Here is a 20,971-nt window from a genome sequence, read left to right as displayed (position 1 = left end):
TGGTAAGAAGGTTTGAACTTGTATAAGTAAGTACAAGCCAGTCCCATTGGGAGCTGTCATCTCCCTCCTTCATCTCCACTCTCCTTTACTGAGATGAGGACAAGGATTGGCCGCAGTGATTCATGGCTGTCTCCAAGGTTACCTTACATTCTCTGTAGTCGGTGCAGGAGCTGTGGGGAAGGCAGGTAAATACCTAGTTCTCTTCTATTTATAGCCTGAAACTCTGCTGAGAGGAGGTAAAACCTTACAGTCATTTGTAAAAAACCCGGGATTGGTATCTACAAAGGTGGCCACTTCAGCTGTTTACACTGCCCTGAAGTGTAGGGCCAAGAATGTAGCCCACAAGTCTGTGCGCTGAGCGTGTTCCAGCACAGAGCCACTCCGCTCATGAATGGAGTGGCCTTGCGGTTGGGCTGGAAAGCGCGGCCCAGCATTCTTGCAGCATTTCAGTCCTGAAGCATAGGTGCTGCGTAGGCGGAAAGAAAAGCAAACCATCCACCCCACATTAGACTGGTAACTGATCTTCTTTACTTATTTTTCTCGAATTTACTCTAGGTGTTCCCAAAGGCAGCTGTTGTAATGGAAAAATAAAGAACAAGCATGAAATTGATGGGGTGGGGGGAATTATTTTCAGGTTTAGCCAGAGTTCCATGAGGCTTCTTACCTTTAAGTGTCTTTTGTTGCCTGTAATCAATCTATTTATGAAGAGAGAATTTCAAATCCCAGAGTGTAAGTTTCACTCATCTTTTTGTCCTGCTTTATTTCTACAGTGTCAATCAGCCTCTTTTTGATCATGTTTCTTTCTTTTTTAACAACTTAAATTTTTATTTAAATTGCTCAAACATTAGGAAGGAGATACACATGCCACAAAAGCTCTCTTAAAAATACACTCTTATCTACTCATCTAATTGCCTCATACTTTTGACTTCTCCTTTTTAATAATTTTTTAAATTTATTTTTAATTGAAGGATAACTGCTTTACAATATTGTGTTGGTTTCTGCCATACATCAACGTGAATCAGCTATAGGTATACACATGTCCCCTCCCTCTTGAACCTCTCTCCCACCTCCCACCCCATCTCACCCTCTACGTTGTCACAGAGCACCAGTTTGAGCTCCCTGATCACCACTTCCTTACACTAAAAAGTGAATGGATCTTCTGAAATATGCATCAATGGCATTCTTAATTTAAATGGGGTTCCATCAATATTGGAGCTTCCTTGGTGGCTCAGGAAGTTAAGGATCTGCCTGTAATGTGGGAGACCTGGGTTCAATCCGTGTCAGGAATATCCCCCTGAAGAAGGGAATGGCACCCCACTCCAGTATTCTTGCCTGGGAAATCCTGGACAGAGAAATCTAGTGGGCAGCAGGCCATGGGGTCACAGAGAGTCAGATACAACTGAGCGACTAACACACTTCCATCAGTACTGGGAGCAGGGGGAAACAAAAAGCAGATGCCATCACCGATGTGTTATGTGGTCCTCAGCTCGTTCAAGACAAATCTAAGAATCCTAATGAATATGAGTTGTCTTCAACCTTTTCATTATTTTTAAGCTTTGGTCACAGAGGAATTATGTTGCTGTTAAAAGCGGAATATGACAATAATGGGAAATTATGACATATTAAGAAATAAATGGATGTTCAATAAAGGTGAACTGCAGGCAGGGATCTATGAAAGACTGAACATTTCAGAGTCCTCCTGAGACCAGCTCTGTTACAGGTATTTGAAAGATAAAAAGCAACAGGACTTGGTCCCCACCTTTACCCACAGCACTGGGAGAGAGCTGCAAACAAGTGACCACCACCCAGGAAACAGAGGAAGGGGTGAGAATTAAACAGGTGAGAATGGAGTGGCTGACTTGAAGGACAGCTGGAGGTCCCCAGACTGAGCAAGAGGAGGAACATTCCAGATGGGGCAACAATATGTGCAAAGGCAGAGAGAGAGGTCAAAGGACAGCAAGGATGACGTTCAACCTTCAGTGCACACACACATGCTTCCCGGGCAACACTTACCTCACTCCCCTGCAATACATTCTTCCACAGGTTTCATTTTTTTTGAAGACTTCATCATTCTCAAGCTACAGTTTGAAAAGCATTGTGATAGAGCCTCCATGACGCTCTAGTCCCTGGAGAATAAAGGGCTGCTGTTCCTTACCAGTTAGCGGTGAGGTCAGGCTAGGATTTTAGAAAGACAATAGCACATAATCCTAGTGAGCGCCTTAGAGTCAGGAAGACTGGAATCTGTTTCCATTCTGCAGACACGAATTGCACATCGTGCAAGTGCTAGATGCACGCAGACAAACAGGCAAGGTCTCCGCCTTCTAAAAGGGGGACAGAGGGGGCTTGAATCCAGGATCTTCCACTTAATGGCAGAGGCCTATACGTCCTTTACTTAACCTCTCTGAGTTCAGGGTGATGACTCATTAAAATGGTCGGCCTGAGGTGGGAAACATGGCACCTGGCTTAGAACAAGCATTCAGTAAATATCAGGTTGTTAGTTCTAAAAGGTCTTGTAGGTCTTCAGAGAAACATTCAACTTCAGCTTCTTCAGCATTACTGGTCAGGGCATAGACTTGGATTACCGGTTTGCCTCAGAAACCAACAGAGAGCATTCTGTTGTTTTTGAGACTGCATCCAAGTACGACATTTTGGACTCTTTCGTTGACTGTGATGGCTATTCCATTTCTTCTAAGGGATTCTTGCCCACAGTAGTAGATATAATGGTCTAATGCGAAAATGCAAAGAGCTGACTCATTTGAAAAGACCCTGATGCTGGGAAAGATTGAAGGCAGGAGGAGAAGGGGATGACAGAGGATGAGATGGTTGGATGGCATCACCGACTCAATGGACATGAGTTTGGGTGGACTCCGGGAGTTGGTGATGGACAGGGAGGCCTGGCGTGCTGCAGTCCATGGGGTCGTAAAGAGTCGGACATGACTGAGTGACTAAACTGAACTGAACTGAAGTGAAATATCAGGTTTCTCCCTGCTGGTGTGAAGGGGGCTTGAGGAGAGAAGTGATGACTGGCAAGGAAACTGAAGTATTTTTTTTGTATTTTACTGAAGTACAGTTGATTTACAATGTTGTGTTAAATTCTGCTGTACAGCAAAGTGACTCAGCTATACATATATTTTCTTTTCATATTCTTTTCCATTATGGTTTATCCCAGGATATTGAATATAGTTTCCTTCACTCTACAATAGGACCTTGGTGTTTATCCATTCTATATATAAGAGCTTGCATCTGCTTATTCCAAACCCCCCAACCCCCCCTCCCCCTTGGCAACAAGTCTGTGCTTTGTGTCTGCAAATCTGTTTGTTTCATAGATAAGTTCATTTGTACCGTAGTTTAGATTCCAAATGTAAGTTGATCTCACATGGTATTTGTCTTTCCCTGTCTGACTTACTTCACCTAATAAGACAGTCCATCCATGTGGCTGCAAATGGTATTGTTTAATTCTTTTTTTTTCTTTGTTTGCAAAGTAATGTCTCTGCTTTTTACTGTTCACATTTTTTTTTTACTTTACAATATTGTATTGGTTTTCAATGACTGAGTAGTATTCCATTGTATATATGTACTATATCTTCTTTGTCCATTCATCTGTCAATGGACATTTAGATTGAAACAAGATTACTTTCATTTTCTTCTTCAGCCATTCTAGAAAATGTATAGGTTATATTGAAGTTACGGACTAGGGTGTTTTGCTTTTAATGACTTTGATTAAATTTCCAGAGAAAGTAAAAGTCGCTCAGTTGTGTCCGAGTCTTTGTGACCCCATGGACTGTAGTAGCCTGCCAGGGTCCTCTGTCCGTGGAATTCTCCAGGCAAGAATACTGGAGTGGGTAGCCATTCCTTTCTCAAAAGTGGCTTGGAATTGCATTGGAACACACATGTTTGTTTAGTCTGGGTTCACAGTTTGGTCCTAATAGTCAGTGGGAACTGGACTGGAAAGATGAAAAGATGTATCCAAAAACGACAATAAAAAATGTGTAGGGTTTTTATATGAGGATTAAATGAGTTAGTGCTTCTACATACTTACTTTTGAAGCATTTGTAATGTACAGAACTGGCACATAGTAAATACTCTATAAGTATTTGATAAATTGAAAAATCTAATAGAAATGAGGTGGATCTGAATTCTGCTTTGAGACGGTAACTGATCAGATATTTAGGCTTGAATCTGTATCAGTCCACCAGAGGGGCTCCTTGCATGGTAGGGGGCACATTGCTGTTTTCAGAGGACCCTTGTCTGATCCATGTGCTGGCATAGTGGTGGATGGAGGAATCCAGAGCATTCCAGCCTTCCGAGAACACTGCAGCCACAGCCAAATGAGTTCTAACTCCCAGAGAGATAGATGGGGATGCACAGATTTTATCTTCCATTAAGAAAGGGAGGCCCTGGAGAAGGAAATGGCAACCCACTCCAGTATTCTTGCCTGGAAAATCCCATGGACAGAGGAGCCTGGTGGGCTGCAGTCCATGGGGTGGCAAAGAGTTGGACACAACTTAGCGACTGAGCACAGGAAAGTGAGAAGTTACAACACTTTCGCTATTCATTTCCTAAGATGGTCACAGTGCTGTTGTCTTCAGGATTTAGTGTCCAATGATCCTAGCTGTCCTTGCCTGTGTATCAATTCTGTTAAGAAGTGGAGAGGTTGGAGCCGGGTATGGGTAATTCACACAGCCGGCTGTGACTATGTTGTCCCCGAGGGCATGTCTTTCCTCTGTGTGCTAAGCCAGTCCTAGAGGCAGCAGTAACAGTGTGGAGGCTTCTGATTATGCCCAGGGCTTTCTCAGTCCCATTTACAATTTACCCATATGGCCCTCCTGGCCAGCCATCCTCCGGAGCAGGGACAGCCATGGAGGAGGTTGCACTGGTTCAGTTGTCTTGGTCCACAAGGCCTGGGCTCCCAGACTTTGAAGTCTTCAGTGGACTGTCTTCAGAAATCTGCAAGGAATTTTGTGGAGGAAGGAGAACCATTCAGAACAGACCTCTGTCAAGGTGAGCTGATTGCAATGTTCTTGGGTCCAAATGGGAAGCCCATGAGAGGCAGGACAAGTGAGAACCTGAGAGGGCCATTCTTCATCTCACTGTAGCTGACTCGTGAAAGATGGTGGAGTTGCAGACCTGGAGGGCCACCGTGTCCCAGGGAGGTCCGATGTGCAAGCCCGGGCACAGAGCAACAGGGGTGGGGTTTCATGTCCAAGGGCCTCAAGGTTGCTCTGTCCTCTTGGTAATGGCACAAAGCCAGCCTTTCCATAAAGCTGTTTCCATGCCCTGGAACGGAGAATAAGATGGAAAATGTGGGCAGGAGCAGTGAAATTTCATGAAGAAAATGATGAAAGGAAACTTCTCATTAAGAAAAGATGGTACAACTCTGGGCTCTGAGTAATTTTCAAGAGGAAAACATCCCTTTCCCAATAATGTAAGGAGAAGTCATGCTTCAAGTTTTAAAAATAATTACAAGGAAATGAACACCTGACACCAAAACACGTGAATACTTATCCTAGTGGCCATGTTCAGGCTGTTATTATTAGGCTAATAATTACTTGTGAATACACAGGCGTGAAAGCACTATGGATTACACTGATTCAATTTCTTCCTTTTATTTTTTTTAAGATGTAATGATTTTTTTCACATATTTGTCTGTCAGAAATATACATAAAGCTCATGAGAATAAAATCCTAAACAGAGTGAACTGTACCAAACTTTTCCCATCACTCCCCATCAGTCATTTTATGCCCCCTTGCCTAAAGATAGGACACTGAAAGAGGAACTCCCCATGTTGGTAGGTGCCCAATATACTACTGGAGATCAGTGAAGAAATAACTTCAGAAAAAATGAAGGGATGGATCCAAAGGAAAAACAACACCCAGTTGTGGATGTGACTGGTGATAGAACCAAGGTCCGAAGCTGTACAGAGCAATATTGCATAGGAACTTGGAATGTTAGGTCCATGAATCAAGGCAAATTGGAAGCGGTCAAACAGGAGATGGCAAAGAGTAAACATCGACATTTTAGGAATCAGTGAACTAAAACGGATTGGAATGGGTGAATTTAACTCAGATGACCATTATATCTACTACTGTGGGCAGGAATCCCTTAGAAGAAATGGAGTAGCCATCATAGTCAACAAAAGAGTCCGAAATGCAGTACTTGGATGCAATCTCAAAAACAACAGAATGATCCTCTGTTCGTTTCCAAGGCAAATCATTCAATATCACCATTCAACCCAAGTCTATGCCCCGACCAGTAACACTGAAGAAGCTGAAGTTGAATGGTTCTATGAAGACCTACAAGACCTTCTAGACATAACACCCAAAAAAAGATGTCCTTTTTATTATAGGGGACTGGAATGCAAAAGTAGGAAGTCAAGAAACACATGGCTGCTAAGCTGCTGCTAAGTCACTTCAGTCGTGTCTGACTCTGTGCGACCCCATAGACGGCAGCCCACCAAGCTCTCCCGTCCCTGGGATTCTCTAGGCAAGAACACTGGAGTGGGTTGCCATTTCCTTCTCCAATGGATGAAAGTGAAAAGTGAAAGCGAAGTCGCTCAGTCGTGTCCGACTCTTAGCGACCCCATGGACTGCAGCCTTCCAGACTCCTCCATCCATGGGATTTTCCAGGCAAGAGTACTGGAGTGGGGTGCCATTGCCTTCTCCAAAGAAACACCTGGAGTAACAGGCAAATATGCCCTTGGAGTACAAAATGAAGCAGGACAAAGGCTAATAGAGTTTTGCCAAGAGAACCCACTGGTCATACCAAACACCCTCTTCCAACAACACAAGAGAAGACTCTACACATGGACATCACCAGATGGCCAACACCGAAATCAGATTGATTATGTTCTTTGCAGTCAAAGATGGAGAAGCTTTATACAGTCAGCAAAAACAAGATGGGGAGCTGACTGTGGCTCAGATCATGAACTCCTTATTGCCAAATTCAGACTTAAATTGAAGAAAGTGGGGAAAACCACTAGACCATTCAGGTATGACCAAAGTCAAATCCCTTATGATTATACAATGGAAGTGAGAAATAGATTTAAGGGACTAGATCTGATAGATACAGTGCCTGATGAACTACGGACATGGGTTCATAACATTATACAGGAGACAGGGATCAAGACCATCCCCAAGAAAAAGAAATGCACAAAAGCAAAATGGCTGTCTGAGGAGGCCTTACAAATAGCTGTGAGAAGAGAAGCAAAAAGCAAAGGAGAAAAGGAAAGATATACCCATTTGAATGCAGAGTTCCAAAGAATAGCAAGGAGAGATAAGAAAGCCTTCCTCAGCGATCAATGCAAAGAAATAGAGGAAAACAATAGAATGGGAAAGATGAGAGATCTCTTTAAGAAAATTAGAGATATCAAGGGAACATTTCACGCAAAGATGGGCTCGATAAAGGACAGAAATGGTATGGACCTGACAGAAGCAGAGGATATTAAGAAGAGGTGGCAAGAATACACAGAAGAACTGTACAAAAAAGATCTTCAAGACCCAGATAATCACCATGGTCTGATCACTCACCTAGAGCCAGACATCCTGGAATGTGAAGTCAAGTGGGCCTTAGGAAGCATCACTACGAACAAAGCTAGTGGAGGTGATGGAATTCCAGTTCAGCTACTTCAAATTCTAAAAGGTGATGCTGTGAAAGTGCTGCACTCAATATGTCAGCAAATTTGGAAAACTCAGCAGTGGCCACAGGACTGGAAAAGGTCAGTTTTCATTCCAATCCCAAAAAAGGCAATGCCAAAGAATGCTCAAACTACCGCACAATTGCACTCATCTCACATGCTAGTGAAGTAATGCTCAAAATTCTTTAAGCCAGTCTTCAGCAGTATGTGAACTGTGAACTTCCAGATGTTCAAACTGGTTTTAGAAAAGGCAGAGGAACCAGAAGTCAAATTGTTAACATCCGCTGAATCATCAAAAAAAGCAAGAGAGTTTCAGAAAAAAAAAACATCTATTTCTGCTTTATTGACTATGCCAAAGCCTTTGACTGTGTGGATCACAAGAAACTGTGGAAAATTCTGAAAGAGATGGGAATACCAGGCCACCTGACCTGCCTCCTGAGAAACCTGTATGCAGGTCAGGAAGCAACAGTTAGAACTGGACATGGAACAACAGACTGGTTCCAAATAGGAAAACAAGTACATCAAGGCTGTATATTGTCACCCTGCTTATTTAAATTATATGCAGAGTACATCATGAGAAATGCTGGGCTGGATGAAGCACAAGCTGGAATCAAAATTGCCAGGAGAAATATCAATAACCTCAGATATGCAGATGACACCACCCTTATGGCAGAAAGTGAAGAAGAACTAAAGAGCCTCTTGATGAAAGTGAAAGAGGAGAGTGAAAAAGTTGGCTTAAAGCTCAACATTCAGAAAACGAAGATCATGGCATCTCGTCCCATCACTTCATGGCAAATAGACAGGGAAGTAATGGAAACAGTGGCTAACTATTTTTTGGGCTCCAAAATCACTACAGATGGTGACTGCAGCCATGAAATTAAAAGATGCTTACTCCTTGGAAGGAAAGTTATGACCAACTTAGACAGCATATTAAAAAGCAGAGACATTACTTTGTCAACAAAGTCAAGGCTATGGCTTTTCCAGTAGTCATGTATGGATATGAGAGTTGGACTATAAAGAAAGTTGAGTGCCGAAGAATTGATGCTTTTGAACTGTGGTGTTGGAGAAGACTCCTAAAAGTCCCTTGGACTGCAAGGAGATCCAACCCAGTCCATCCTAAAGGAGATCAGTCCTGGGTATTCATTGGAGGGACTGATGTTGAAGCTGAAACTCCAATACTTTGGCCACCTGATGCAAAGAGCTGACTCATTTGAAAAGACCCTGATTCTGGGAAAGATTGAGGGCAGGAGGAGAAGGGGACGACAGAGGATGAGATGGTTGGATGGCATCACCGACTCGATGGACATGAGTTTGGGTAGGCTCCAGGAGTTGGTGATGGACAGGGAGGCCTAGCATGCTGTGGTTCATGGGTGGCAAAGAGTTGGACATGACTGAGCGACTGAACTAAACTGAACTGAACTGCCTTAAGGAATAACCCTTCAATCATTCTACAAAACTGAAACCGTTGTTTACAAAAATGCTTCTCCCATGCAAGTACTAATCATGCCAGACCCTGCTTAGCTTCCAAGATGAGATGAAATCAGGAGTGTTCAGGGTGCTATGGCCATAGACCAAAAATACTTCTAATTACTCAATGACAATGAACTTAGGTAATCAATCAACCATCTCTAAGACACAGAATGGGAAGCGGAAGGTGTTGTCCAAAGTACTGAATGTTTTGTTCCTTCATATCAGAAAAGCAATCTGGTCTTGATTGGTCTAACATGTCTATAAATCACATTAAAATATGAAAGCAAGTTAATCACCATTTTGTTTCTTTGGTTTCAGCAGACCTCATGTTTCTCACACAGTTATGAATTTCAGCGACAGAAGCTGAATATCCAATTCATACACGACCGAAAAATCTTTGTATACAGTGAAGTGAAGTGAAGTGAAGTCGTTCAGTCATGTCCGACTCTTTGCGACTCCATGGACTGTAGCCTACCAGGCTCCTCTGTCCGAGGGATTCTCCAGACAATAGTCCCAGAGTGGATTGCCATTTCCTTGTATACAGTGGGAGCTGTCTTTTATCTTTGTTTGAACCTTACTCTTTGAAACTTCGCCAGCCAACACAGTAGCCACTGGCCACATGGGGTTATTTAAATCTAAATGGTAATTTGTTTAAAATCAAATAAAGGGGAGTCAATTCCTGAGTCACACTGGCCACATTTCAAGGGCTTACTGGTCATGTGTGGCTGGCATCTCACACATTTGGTAGCACAGGGAGAGATCATTTCTGTTGCACAGAAAGTTCTAGTAAACAACACTGAAGTAAACTGTTATTAACCTCCAAAAAAAGGGGGGCAGTTAATAGACTGTAACTAAGCTTAAACAATTATATTTGGTATTTAAAATGTTTAATCAAGAAATGTTTCATTGTCAAAGATTAATTATAGTGGTTCTAATAAAAGGTAAAGCTATTAAAGCAGTTAAGCTGATTTATCTCATGGCGTAGTTATCAATAGGGCATATTCAGCATTAATTTTAGGGTATCCACAAAAGTGGAATGCATGTAAATGAAACATAAACTCAACACCTAGCTTGCCTGAAGCATGATTCATTAGCAGCTGTGAAGCATCAGGGTTTTGAATACCAAGGTCAGGTAAATCCAGTCCAGCACAGGTGGCATGATCATTTCACTGAACTCACATTGCTTTTTAAATCTCTACTCATTTTTCCTCAAAAAAAAGAGAGAAAAAGAAATTATATGTATTATGAGCTGGAAAGAATATATATTAAAATTCTGAGAAATGGAACTTTGCCTCTTCCTGTGAGTATAACAAACCTGGTCAACACTTTCTCTTATATATAATGGTGTCTTTTATCTTTTCCCAGAATGCATCACAGTCCATATAAAAGCACCAAGGGGGCCAATTATTGTTTAGGTGAGGAGAAACAGAAGTACCACAGCTGGTAGACTGTGGGGCTTCTTAAATGAGAACACTTACCTGACACTTTGACCAAAGGTCATATACAGGGATTCAACATGATTATTTTAAAAATACATTTTACACAAATGTTATTGCTTTATTCTAAGAGCAGCATATGGTTGTAGCAAAAAGTTTGGAAAAATGCAGAGACACGTAAAAAATGATCCACATTTCTCCCTAGTTTTACTTCTATCCATCTATCTTTGCGCATGAAGTCAAAACATTCGAAATAAAATTTTCAATCAGAATAATGAACTTTCAAACTCTAAAAGTTCAAAATAGAAAAAAAAAGTATCACTTCAATTAAATACTCTTATAAGAAAATGTTTAAAAATTTCATTAAGAAACATTTTTTGAACAAGGTCACCAATATTTTAATTGACATCAGTATCTCATTCTTCCAACATAAGCTCTTTCAGACAGTCACCATTATGTGGGGCAATCTAACCTAAGATGATGTAAAATTCCATGTTAATACAGTTTAGAGTTTAATAACTTTTTAGCCCTAGGAACAAAATGAGAAGACATTGTGGGCCTAAGTGTGAGAATATGGGATCAGTAATTGACTGGAAAGAGGTATTCCAAGGAATGTTGGAAACTTTCTTTGGTGACAGAAATGTTCTTTATGTTGGGACTTCCCGGGTGGTCCAGTGATTAAAACTCTGCCTTCCAATGCAGAGAGCGAGGGTTCTATCCCTAGTTGGGAAACTAAGGGCCCACAAGCTGCTGGATGTGGCCAAATTTTTTTTTTTAAAGAACAGTGAATGTGTCATGGGGGGTGAAGAACATCCACTCTTTCATCTACAGAAATATTCTCTATGCTGTATTGTTCAGTGGTGACAGTGTATACAGTTGCTAAAACCCACTGAAACTGCACATTTAAGATCTGTTTATTTGTTGCTGTTAATAAAAACAAAATTTTCAAGATTCTTAACCTTTCCACCATTTATGGTTTATTCCAAAGAAAATGAAATACTTGGGTTATACACTTAACAAAATGTGTACAGGTTCTACGTGTGGAAAATTACAAAATGCTGATGCGAAAAATCAAAGACCTAAATAAATAAACCTTAAAATGATCTTCCTAAATGGCAGGCTTTGCACCTGGATTCTACCCAAGCCCAGGCAGGGAATCTGGGCAGCTGAGTCAGCCACAGACCACACGGCAGGAAAGAAACCAACCCTGGGAAATAGGCTCATGGTGACTTTCACAGAGTTTGGAATCCATACACTAAACTGATTTTTCATTTTGTAAGATATCTTCACATTTGTCTATTTATTTTTAAAAATATTTATTTATGGCTGCACTGGGCCTTTGCTGCTGTGCACGGGCTTTCTCTAGCTGCAGCATGTAGGGGCTGCCCTTCATTGTGGTGCGTGGGCTTCTCATTGCATTGGCTTCTCCTATTGCAAAGCACGGGCTCTAGAGTGTGGGCTCAGTGATTGCGGCACACTGGCTTAATTGCCCCATGGCATGTGGAATCTTCCCAGAGCAGGGACTAAACCCACGTATCCTGCATTGGGAGGTGATTCCTAACCACTGGATCACCAAGAAGTCCACGTTTGTCTATTTCTTAAACAACTCTGGTTGACTTAAATGTTAGGGTAGCTAAAATGTTAGTGTTAGAATAGTTAAAAATGTACTCATACTGGTCAGAATGGCCATCATCAAAAACTGACAAAGAAATACAGGAGAGGGTGTGAAGACAAGGGCGCCCTCCTACACTCTTGGTGAAGATGTAAATTGGTACAGCACTATGGAGAACACTATGGAGTTCCTTAAAAAACCAAAAATAGAGCTACCATGTGACCTAGCAGTCCCACTCTTGGGCATAAATCTGGAGAAGACCATAATTAGAAAAGATACATGCACCCCAATGTGCATTGCCACACTATTTCAATAATCAGGACATAAAAGCAACCTGAATACCCATTGACAGTTCAATGAATGAAGAAAATGTGGTACATATAAACAATGGAATAGTACTCAGCTATAAAAAAGAATGAAATAGTGCCATTTACAGCAACTAGGATGGGCCTAGAGATTGTTATACTGAATGAAGTAAGACGGAGAAAGACAAAGACCACGTGATACCACTTATATGTGAAATATTTTAAAATGGTGCAAACAAACCTATTTATAAAACAGAAATAGAATCACAGATGTAAAAAACAAACTTAGGGTTACCAAGGGGGAAATAGGTGGGAGGGATAAATTGGGAAATTGGGATGGACCTATACACACTACTATCTATAAAACAGGTAACTAGTAAAGACCTATCGTATAGCACAGGGAACTCTACTCAGTACTCTGTAATGACCTATAAGGCGATAGACTCTAAAAAAGAGTGAATATATGTACATATTTAACTGACTCACTTGGCTGTACAGCAGAAACACAACACTGTAAATTAACCACACTCCAATAAAAATTAATTTTAAAATGTATTCATGGTAAAAAATATCAGACTTAGAAGAAAGATAGAAATATTGCTTAGTTAGAAGCCTTTAAACATTTGTTTCCACTTAACATATGGTGACTTAGTCAATCATGTAATCTGGTGAAGAGAGAAAAGAACGTGACACTCACTTGCTATTTATAACAAGGCAATATATTGCTTAGTACTTGTCAGCTTTTTAAGTAGCTGAACATCATGTCCAGTACTTTGCAAAATTCTTTCAGATCCTCTACTGACAGCTTCAGTAGAAACGTCACCACAAGCCTACTCGGTTGCAGTGAGACAGGTTCTCATTTTGTATTTCACCTCGGAAGTATATCTACAATCCTGGCAAAGAATCATTCTTCTCCATCACACTGCAGGACTTAATTTGGTAAAAAAGGAAAATTGAACTGCAGGTAAATGTTGTATGTCGTTTGGGCAGTGAATTGTAGCAATTTCAGCTATGCCTCAGTCTGCTGTGCTCTTATGAATCATTTTACATTTTTGCGACTGTTATAATTATTATCCATGTATAATAATAACTACGTTTATTGAGTGCTTGCCATGTGCCAGTCACTGGAAGCAGAGACATAAATAGTTGAATCCTCACATTATCTTGTCAGATAGGTATCATCACCCTCATTTTAGAGATGAGAGAGAAGGGGCTCAAGAGGGTTAAGTGAATGCCTGCCCAGAGCCACACAGCTAAATATTATGAGAACCAGGAATTGGACCTGAGACAGTGTGATTCACAGTCCCAGGCTCCCTTTAGAGACAGAGTGATCTCCTTGCTGGGCTATGTGTTTTGAGGTTCTAGAATTCTTTTGGTTCATGCTATAGGCATGAGAAATTGTCTCAAGTTTTGGACAATGCTTTAGAGCAAATGTTGGAGCAAATGTTAACTATCAAACCATACTAGGATTTGGTTCTGTTTGTTCTACCACTGACCAAAGCTCTCTTCTCTTGACCAGTATATATGAGTATGAATATGTACAGTGTAATGATACCAGGTGAAAAGAAGTAATCTGACTAAAACAGTAGGCTGTTGTAACATTGGTCTTGTAATTCACTACTACGGCTGTCTTAGCTGGGCAGTAAATCCTTGGAACTGTAGTTGGAAGTCTCTGTTACATTCTATCAGTTCAATTCAGTTCAGTCGCTCAGTTGTGTCCGACTCTTTGTGACCCCATGAACCACAGTACACCAGGCCTCCCTGTCCATCACCAACTCCCAGAGTCCACTCAAACCCATGTCCGTTGTGTCAGTGATGCCATCCAACCATCTCATCCTCTGTTGTTTCCTTCTCCTCCTGCCCTCAGTCTTTCCCAGAATCAGGGTCTTTTCAAATGAGTCAGCTCTCCACATCAGGTGGCCAAAGTATTAGAGTTTTAGCTTCAACATCAGTCCCTCCAATGAACACTCAGGACTGATCTCCCTTAGGATCGACTGGTTGGATCTCCTTGCAGTCCAAGGGACTCTCAAAAGTCTTCTCCAACACCACAGTTCAAAAGCATCAATTCTTCGGTGCTCAGCTTTCTTTATAGTCCAACTCTCACATCCATACATGACTACTGGAAAAACCATAGCCTTGACTAGATGGACATTTGTTGGCAAAGTAATGTCTCTGCTTTTCAATATGCTGTCTAGGTTGGTCATAACTTTCCTTCCAAGGAGTAAGTGTCTTTTAATTTCATGGCTGTAATCACCATCTGCAGTGATTTTGGAGCCCAGAAAAATAAAGTCAGCCACTGTTTCCACCGTTTCCAAATGTATTTGCCATGAAGTGATGCGACTGGATCCTATGATCTTAGTTTTCTGAACGTTGAGCTTTAAGCCAACTTTTTCACTCTCCATTTTCACTTTCATCAAGAGGCTTTTGAGTTCCTCTTCACTTTCTGCCATAAGGGGGGTGTCATCTGCATATCTGAGGTTATTGATATTTCTCCCGGGCAATCTTGATTCCAGCCTGTGCTTCTTCCAGCCCAGCGTTTCTCATGATGTACTCTGCATAGAAGTTAAATAAGCAGGGTGACAGTATACAGCCTTGACGTACTCCTTCTCCTATTTGGAACCAGTCTGTTGTTCCATATCTAGTTCTAACTGTAGCTTCCTGACCTGTATACAGGTTTCTCAAGAGGCACATCAGGTGGTCTGGTATTCCCATCTCTTTCAGAATTTTCCACAGTTTATTGTGATCCACACAGTCAAAGGCTTTGGCATAGTCAATAAAGCAGAAATAGATGTTTTTTTTCTGGAACTCTCTTGCTTTTTCCATGATTGAGCGGATGTTGACAATTTGACTTCTGGTTCCTCTGCCTTTTCTAAAACCAGCTTGAACATCTGGAAGTTCACAGTTCACGTATTGCTGAAGCCTGGCTTGAAGAATTTTGAGCATGACTTTACTAGCGTGTGAGATGAGTGCAATTGTGCGGTAGTTTGAGCATTCTTTGGCATTGCCTTTCTTTGGGATAGGAATGAAAACTGACCTTTTCCAGTCCTGTGGCCACTGCTGAGTTTTCCAAATTTGCTGGCATATTGAATGAAGCACTTTCACAGCATCATCTTTTGGAATTTGAAATAGCTCAACTGGAATTCCATCGCCTCCACTAGCTTTGTTCGGAGTGATGCTTCCTAAGGCCCACTTAATTTCACGTTCCAGGATGTCTGGCTCTAGGTGAGTGATCAGACCATGGTGATTATCTGGGTCTTGAAGATCTTTTTTGTACAGTTCTTCTGTGTATTCTTGCCACCTCTTCTTAATATCTTCTGCTTCTGTCAGGTCCATACCATTTCTGTCCTTTATTGTGCCCATCTTTGCATGAAATGTTCCCTTGGTATCTCTAATTTTCTTGAAGAGAGCTCTAGTCTTTCCCATTCTATTGTTTTCCTCTATTTCTTTGCACTGATTGCTGAGGAAGGCTTTCTTATCTCTCCTTGCTATTCTTTGGAACTCTGCATTCAAATGGGTATATCTTTCCTTTTCTCCTTTGCTTTTCGCTTCCCTTCTTTTCACAGCTATTTGTAAGGCCGTCTCAGACAGCCATTTTGCTTTTTTGCATATTCTTATGCTTATATTGTATATATACATACAAAATGTATGTATACATAGAAAATTTTGTATATATACATACAATGATCTAAACAGTTACTCCAGAATACATATACCTAAAAATATATATACATATCAGATCAGATTAGATCAGTCGCTCAGTCGTGTCCGACTCCTTGCGACCCCATGAATCGCAGCACGCCAGGCCTCCCTGTCCATCACCAACTCCCGGAGTTCACCTAGACTCACGTCCATCGAGTCAGTGATGCCATCCAGCCATCTCATCCTCTGTCGTCCCCTTCTCCTCCTGCCCCCAATCCCTCCCAGCATCAGAGTCTTTTCCAATAGTCAACTCTTCGAATGAGGTGGCCAAAGTACTGCAGTTTCAGCTTTAGCATCATTCCTTCCAAAGAAATCCCAGGGCTGATCTCCTTCAGAATGGACTGGTTGGATCTCCTTGCAGTCCAAGGGACTCTCAAGAGTCTTCTCCAACACCATGGTTCAAAAGCATCAATTCTTCGGTGCTCAGCCTTCTTCACAGTCCAGCTCTCACATCCATACATGACCACAGGAAAAACCATAGCCTTGACTAGACGAACCTTTGTTGGCAAAGTAATGTCCCTGCTTTTGAATATGCTATCTAGGTTGGTCATAACTTTCCTTCCAAGGAGTAAGCATCTTTTAATTTCATGGCTGCAGTCACCATCTGTAGTGATTTTGGAGCCCAGAAAAATAAAGTCTGACACTGTTTCCACTGTTTCCCCATCTATTTCCCATGAAGTGGTGGGACCGGATGCCATGATCTTCGTTTTCTGAATGTTGAGCTTTAAGCCAACTTTTTCACTCTCCCCTTTCAGTTTCATCAAGAGGCTTTTTAGTTCCTCTTCACTTTCTGCCATAAGGGTGGTGTCATCTGCATATCTGAGGTTATTGATATTTCTCCCGGCAATCTTGATTCCAACTTGTGTTTCTCCCAGTCCAGCATTTCTCATGATGTACTCTGCATATAATTTAAATAAACAGGGTGACAATATATAGCCTTGACGAACTCCTTTTCCTATTTGGAACCAGTCTGTTGTTCCATGTCCAGTTCTAACTGTTGCTTCCTGACCTGCATGCAGATTTCTCAAGAGGCACATCAGGTGGTCTGGTATTCCCATCTCTTTCAGAATTTTCCACAGTTTATTGTGATCCACACAGTCAAAGGCTTTGGCATAGTCAATAAAGCAAAAGTAGATATTTTTCTGGAACTCTCTTGCTTTTTCCATGATCCAGCGGATGTTGGCAATTTGATCTCTGGTTCCTCTGCCTTTTCTAAAACCAGCTTGAACATCAGGAAGTTCACGGTTCACATATTGCTGAAGCTTGGCTTGGCGAATTTTGAGCATGACTTTACTAGCGTGTGAGATGAGTGCAATTGTGCGGTAGTTTGAGCATTCTTTGGCATTGCCTTTCTTTGGGATTGGAATGAAAACCGACCTTTTCCAGTCCTGTGGCCACTGCTGAGTTTTCCAAATTTGCTGGCGTATTGAGTGCAGCACTTTCACAGCATCATCTTTCAGTATTTGGAATAACTCAACTGGAATTCCATCACCTCCACATGTATAATAAGACATATAAAAATAAATAGTCTAGATTTCTAAAATCAGGATCTAAATAGTTACCCCAGAATACACATACATAAAAATATATATATACATGTATATGTATGTGTATACACATGTATATATACACGCGTATATGTGTGTGTATATACATGTAATATATATATTTTTTTTAATGTATCTGTATTCTGGGATAACTAGATCTTGATTCAGAAATCTAGAATATTTATTTTTATATGTCTTATTATATATATAAAATGATCTAAACAGAATACATATACATAATATATATATACATATATACATATATTTATATATTCTGAGGTAACTGTTTAGATCATTCTATATATATAAAATGAGTGTCTAGATGTATATGTATATACATGTATATGTATTCTGTGGTGACTATTTAGATCTTGATTTCAGAAATATAGAATATATATTTTTATTTTCAATTAGAGAATTTTATTTGAACTATTTTAAACAGACTCACCTGAAATAATCTGTCATAGAAAATTTAGAAAGCTATTAATATTTTGAAATATGATCTTTTTACTTATTAACACTTTACATTGTATTAACTTTCCATCTTATAAAAATATGCAATATAGGATTTTTAAAAAATGAGTTAAGGAAACTGGGGCAAAGGATAAATAAGGGTAGAAAAACTGAAATGAAACCAGGGGAGAGGTTAGTACACAGAATACCTGCTGTAAAGTGTGTCATTCATGGCATTTCATTTTAAAAATAAAACAGTACAGCTCACTTTCCTAAAAATGTGGCTCCTTGATCAAGAATCTCCATCTATTTTTTTTTCAGCAGTGGAATGTCTTGTCCTTTTTTATACTTTGTCCTTTCTACCCTGCCTTAGGAAATATTCCACTCGATTTTTGTCCTTTTTTATTTTTTTGTAATAGGCAAATTTCCACAGCAGTTGAGATAATGAAAAATCATTGGACCTTTTTTAAAAAGTGATCACAAGGAGCATTTGAGGATTCATTTGTCAAGTTAGTTGGAACCTCTTATGTGGGCAAGCTCATGTTTCCAATTTGGGACTCAGAGCAAGCCATCAGCTGTGTAGAATTCTCAGATCTGCTTGACGTCAGCCCTGAGACCGCGGTATCTTTAGCAGCTCACCGTGTAGGATGACGCCAGCTGGATGAGCCATCCCCATGGAAAACAGCTCACTTGGCATATGTTTATGGGCCATAGTTTGGCAGCAGTATCAAAACCTTTCTTCTAGAAATCGCTATGACCAGTACACATAGTGGACAGATCTGAAAGAGAGGATTTAAAGATTTCCAATTCTCCCTTTCCTGTGAGGATTATGGAGTATACCCTATTAACACCATGACTTGCAAAGTGAAAACATTGATAACATTCTTTACATCAATATTTTAAGTAGATGAGTTGAAAATGATAAAGTGAAATGTATATACCTCTCTATAGAACTGCAAAATGTTTTAGATGAAATGTGAAGTGTACCTTATTTTCACTTTGTGCCATGATAAATATGAAAAGAAATAATGAATTCGCCCACGTGTCCTGTCTTGTATTTGCTGTGGTATGCCATGTGCTCACTCGTTTCAGTTATGTCTGACTCTTTGTCACCCCATGGACAGAAGCCCACCAGGCTCCTCTGTCCATGGGATTCTCCAGGCAAGAATACTGGAGGGGGTTGCCATGCCCTCCTCCAGGGGATCTTCCCGACCCAGGGATAAAACCTGTGTCTCCTGTATTGCAGGTGGATGCTTTACCATTGAGCCACCAGGGATACCCCAACCAGAAAATAAACCCCTTTTCCTCCTGCAATGTCTCTCTAGTGCCCTCTTCTGACAAAGAGTAATATTGTGCCAGCTGACAATATTTAAAGGGCCCAGATGGGTTTTCACAGAGCAGACAAAAAGGATGATTTTGAAGTTCACTCTGTGAACAAAATTGCTAGCTCTGCTAGATCCGTGAGTAGTCTCAAAGAGCCCTCATCTGTTACACCAGAATCACCCAAGAGGCTTGTTACAGTGCAGATTCCTGGACTCCACATGGAACTGACAAACTGAATTAGGATGCAGGAAGGGAGACAGGAATCTGTATTTTAAACTTCTATCCCAGATAGCCTTATGTACACTAAAGTTTAAGACTGAGGAGCTCATTGAGGATGGAGATATTTTGATTCACTGATGTTCCCTTGGCTGTAAGCTCAGTATCTGTCCTTTTTAAGTGTTGCTTTAGACAGCTTGGTTCCTGGGTTGGTTGGTTGAATGGTTGAGAGAGTTGACTCAAACTCAGCCAGGTGTAATTGGTCGTAAGCCATACCCCCAGCCATACTTTAATGATATTTGGTAATAAGTATGTCCCTTCAGTATTGGTGAAACCCAAAGGTGGCAAATCCTCACTAGAATGGTAGGTGATTTTTTTCCAAAGATGGCTGCAACAGTAACTTCCATCATACACGTTCTCCTACAAGGCAACCTTGCCAGCCCTCCATCCAGAGGCAGGCTCTTTGTTCCCTGCCCTTGAATCTAGGCAGGCTTGTGACTGGCCTGTAACCAATGGAAAATGAAACTGATGTAAGACTTCCAAGGCTAATTTAAAGAGGCAATGCAGCTACTTCTTGTTCTCCAGGACACTCGCTTTTGGAGCCGAGTCTGCACATAAGAAGTTTGCACGCTGTGAGGAAGCCCAAGTTACATGGAAAGGCCACATGTGGATTCTCCAATCAACAGCCCCAGCAGACATCCCACCCACCCAGCAGCCAGATGGACCACCAGACATGTCAGCATCCAGCCCACAGCTGCTGAGTCACTTTCCCAGGCGTCATGAGGCTCCAGAGCCATCCCACTGCCTTGTTGGAACGTCTGACCCCAGAATGCATAAGAGTAGTTATTTTAAATTTTTTTTTTGGGGTGGGGGGATCATTTGTTACACAGCAGTAGTAACTGCAACAAACTGTAAAGCTCTTCTGGATCCCTGCCAATCTTATCCTACAACTCACATGCACTGAAATGCATGAACTTATATATAAGTCTTCCCTCTAATAGTAATACTGTCTTAGTACTCTTGCCTGGAAAATCCCATGAACAGAGGAGCCTGGAAGGCTGCAGTCCACAGGGTCCCTGAGGGCCGGATATGACTGAGTGACTTCACTTTCACTTTTCACTTTCATGCATTGGAGAAGGAAATGGCAACGCACTCCACTGTTGTTGCCTGGAGAATCCCAGGGACGGGGGAGCCTGGTGGGCTGCCGTCTATGGGGTCACACAGAGTCAGACACGACTGAAGTGACTTAGCAGCAGCAGCAGCAGTGATCTTCTTTC

At 41.2% G+C, this 20,971-nt stretch overlaps 1 protein-coding gene across 1 annotated transcript in view; it reads left to right on the top strand.

The window, feature by feature from the left end:
• Positions 1-20,679, top strand: part of E2F6 (E2F transcription factor 6) — a 46,513-nt gene extending 25,834 nt beyond the window's left edge. The window contains exon 6 of the mRNA XM_086325627.1: positions 20,280-20,679. Within this exon, the coding sequence (XP_086181753.1) occupies positions 20,280-20,312 (33 nt within the window). The 3' untranslated portion in view covers positions 20,313-20,679. The remainder of the gene's footprint in view (positions 1-20,279) is intronic.
• Positions 20,680-20,971: the final 292 nt, after the last annotated feature.

This window comes from Bos grunniens, chromosome 11, assembly GCF_055505025.1.
Source record: "Bos grunniens cultivar Pamir isolate PY7600 chromosome 11, Bosgru_T2T1.0, whole genome shotgun sequence".
Classification (NCBI taxonomy): domain Eukaryota; kingdom Metazoa; phylum Chordata; class Mammalia; order Artiodactyla; family Bovidae; genus Bos; species Bos grunniens.
Note: the sequence above shows the minus strand (reverse complement) of the source record. Positions and strands in the feature narration are given on the sequence as shown.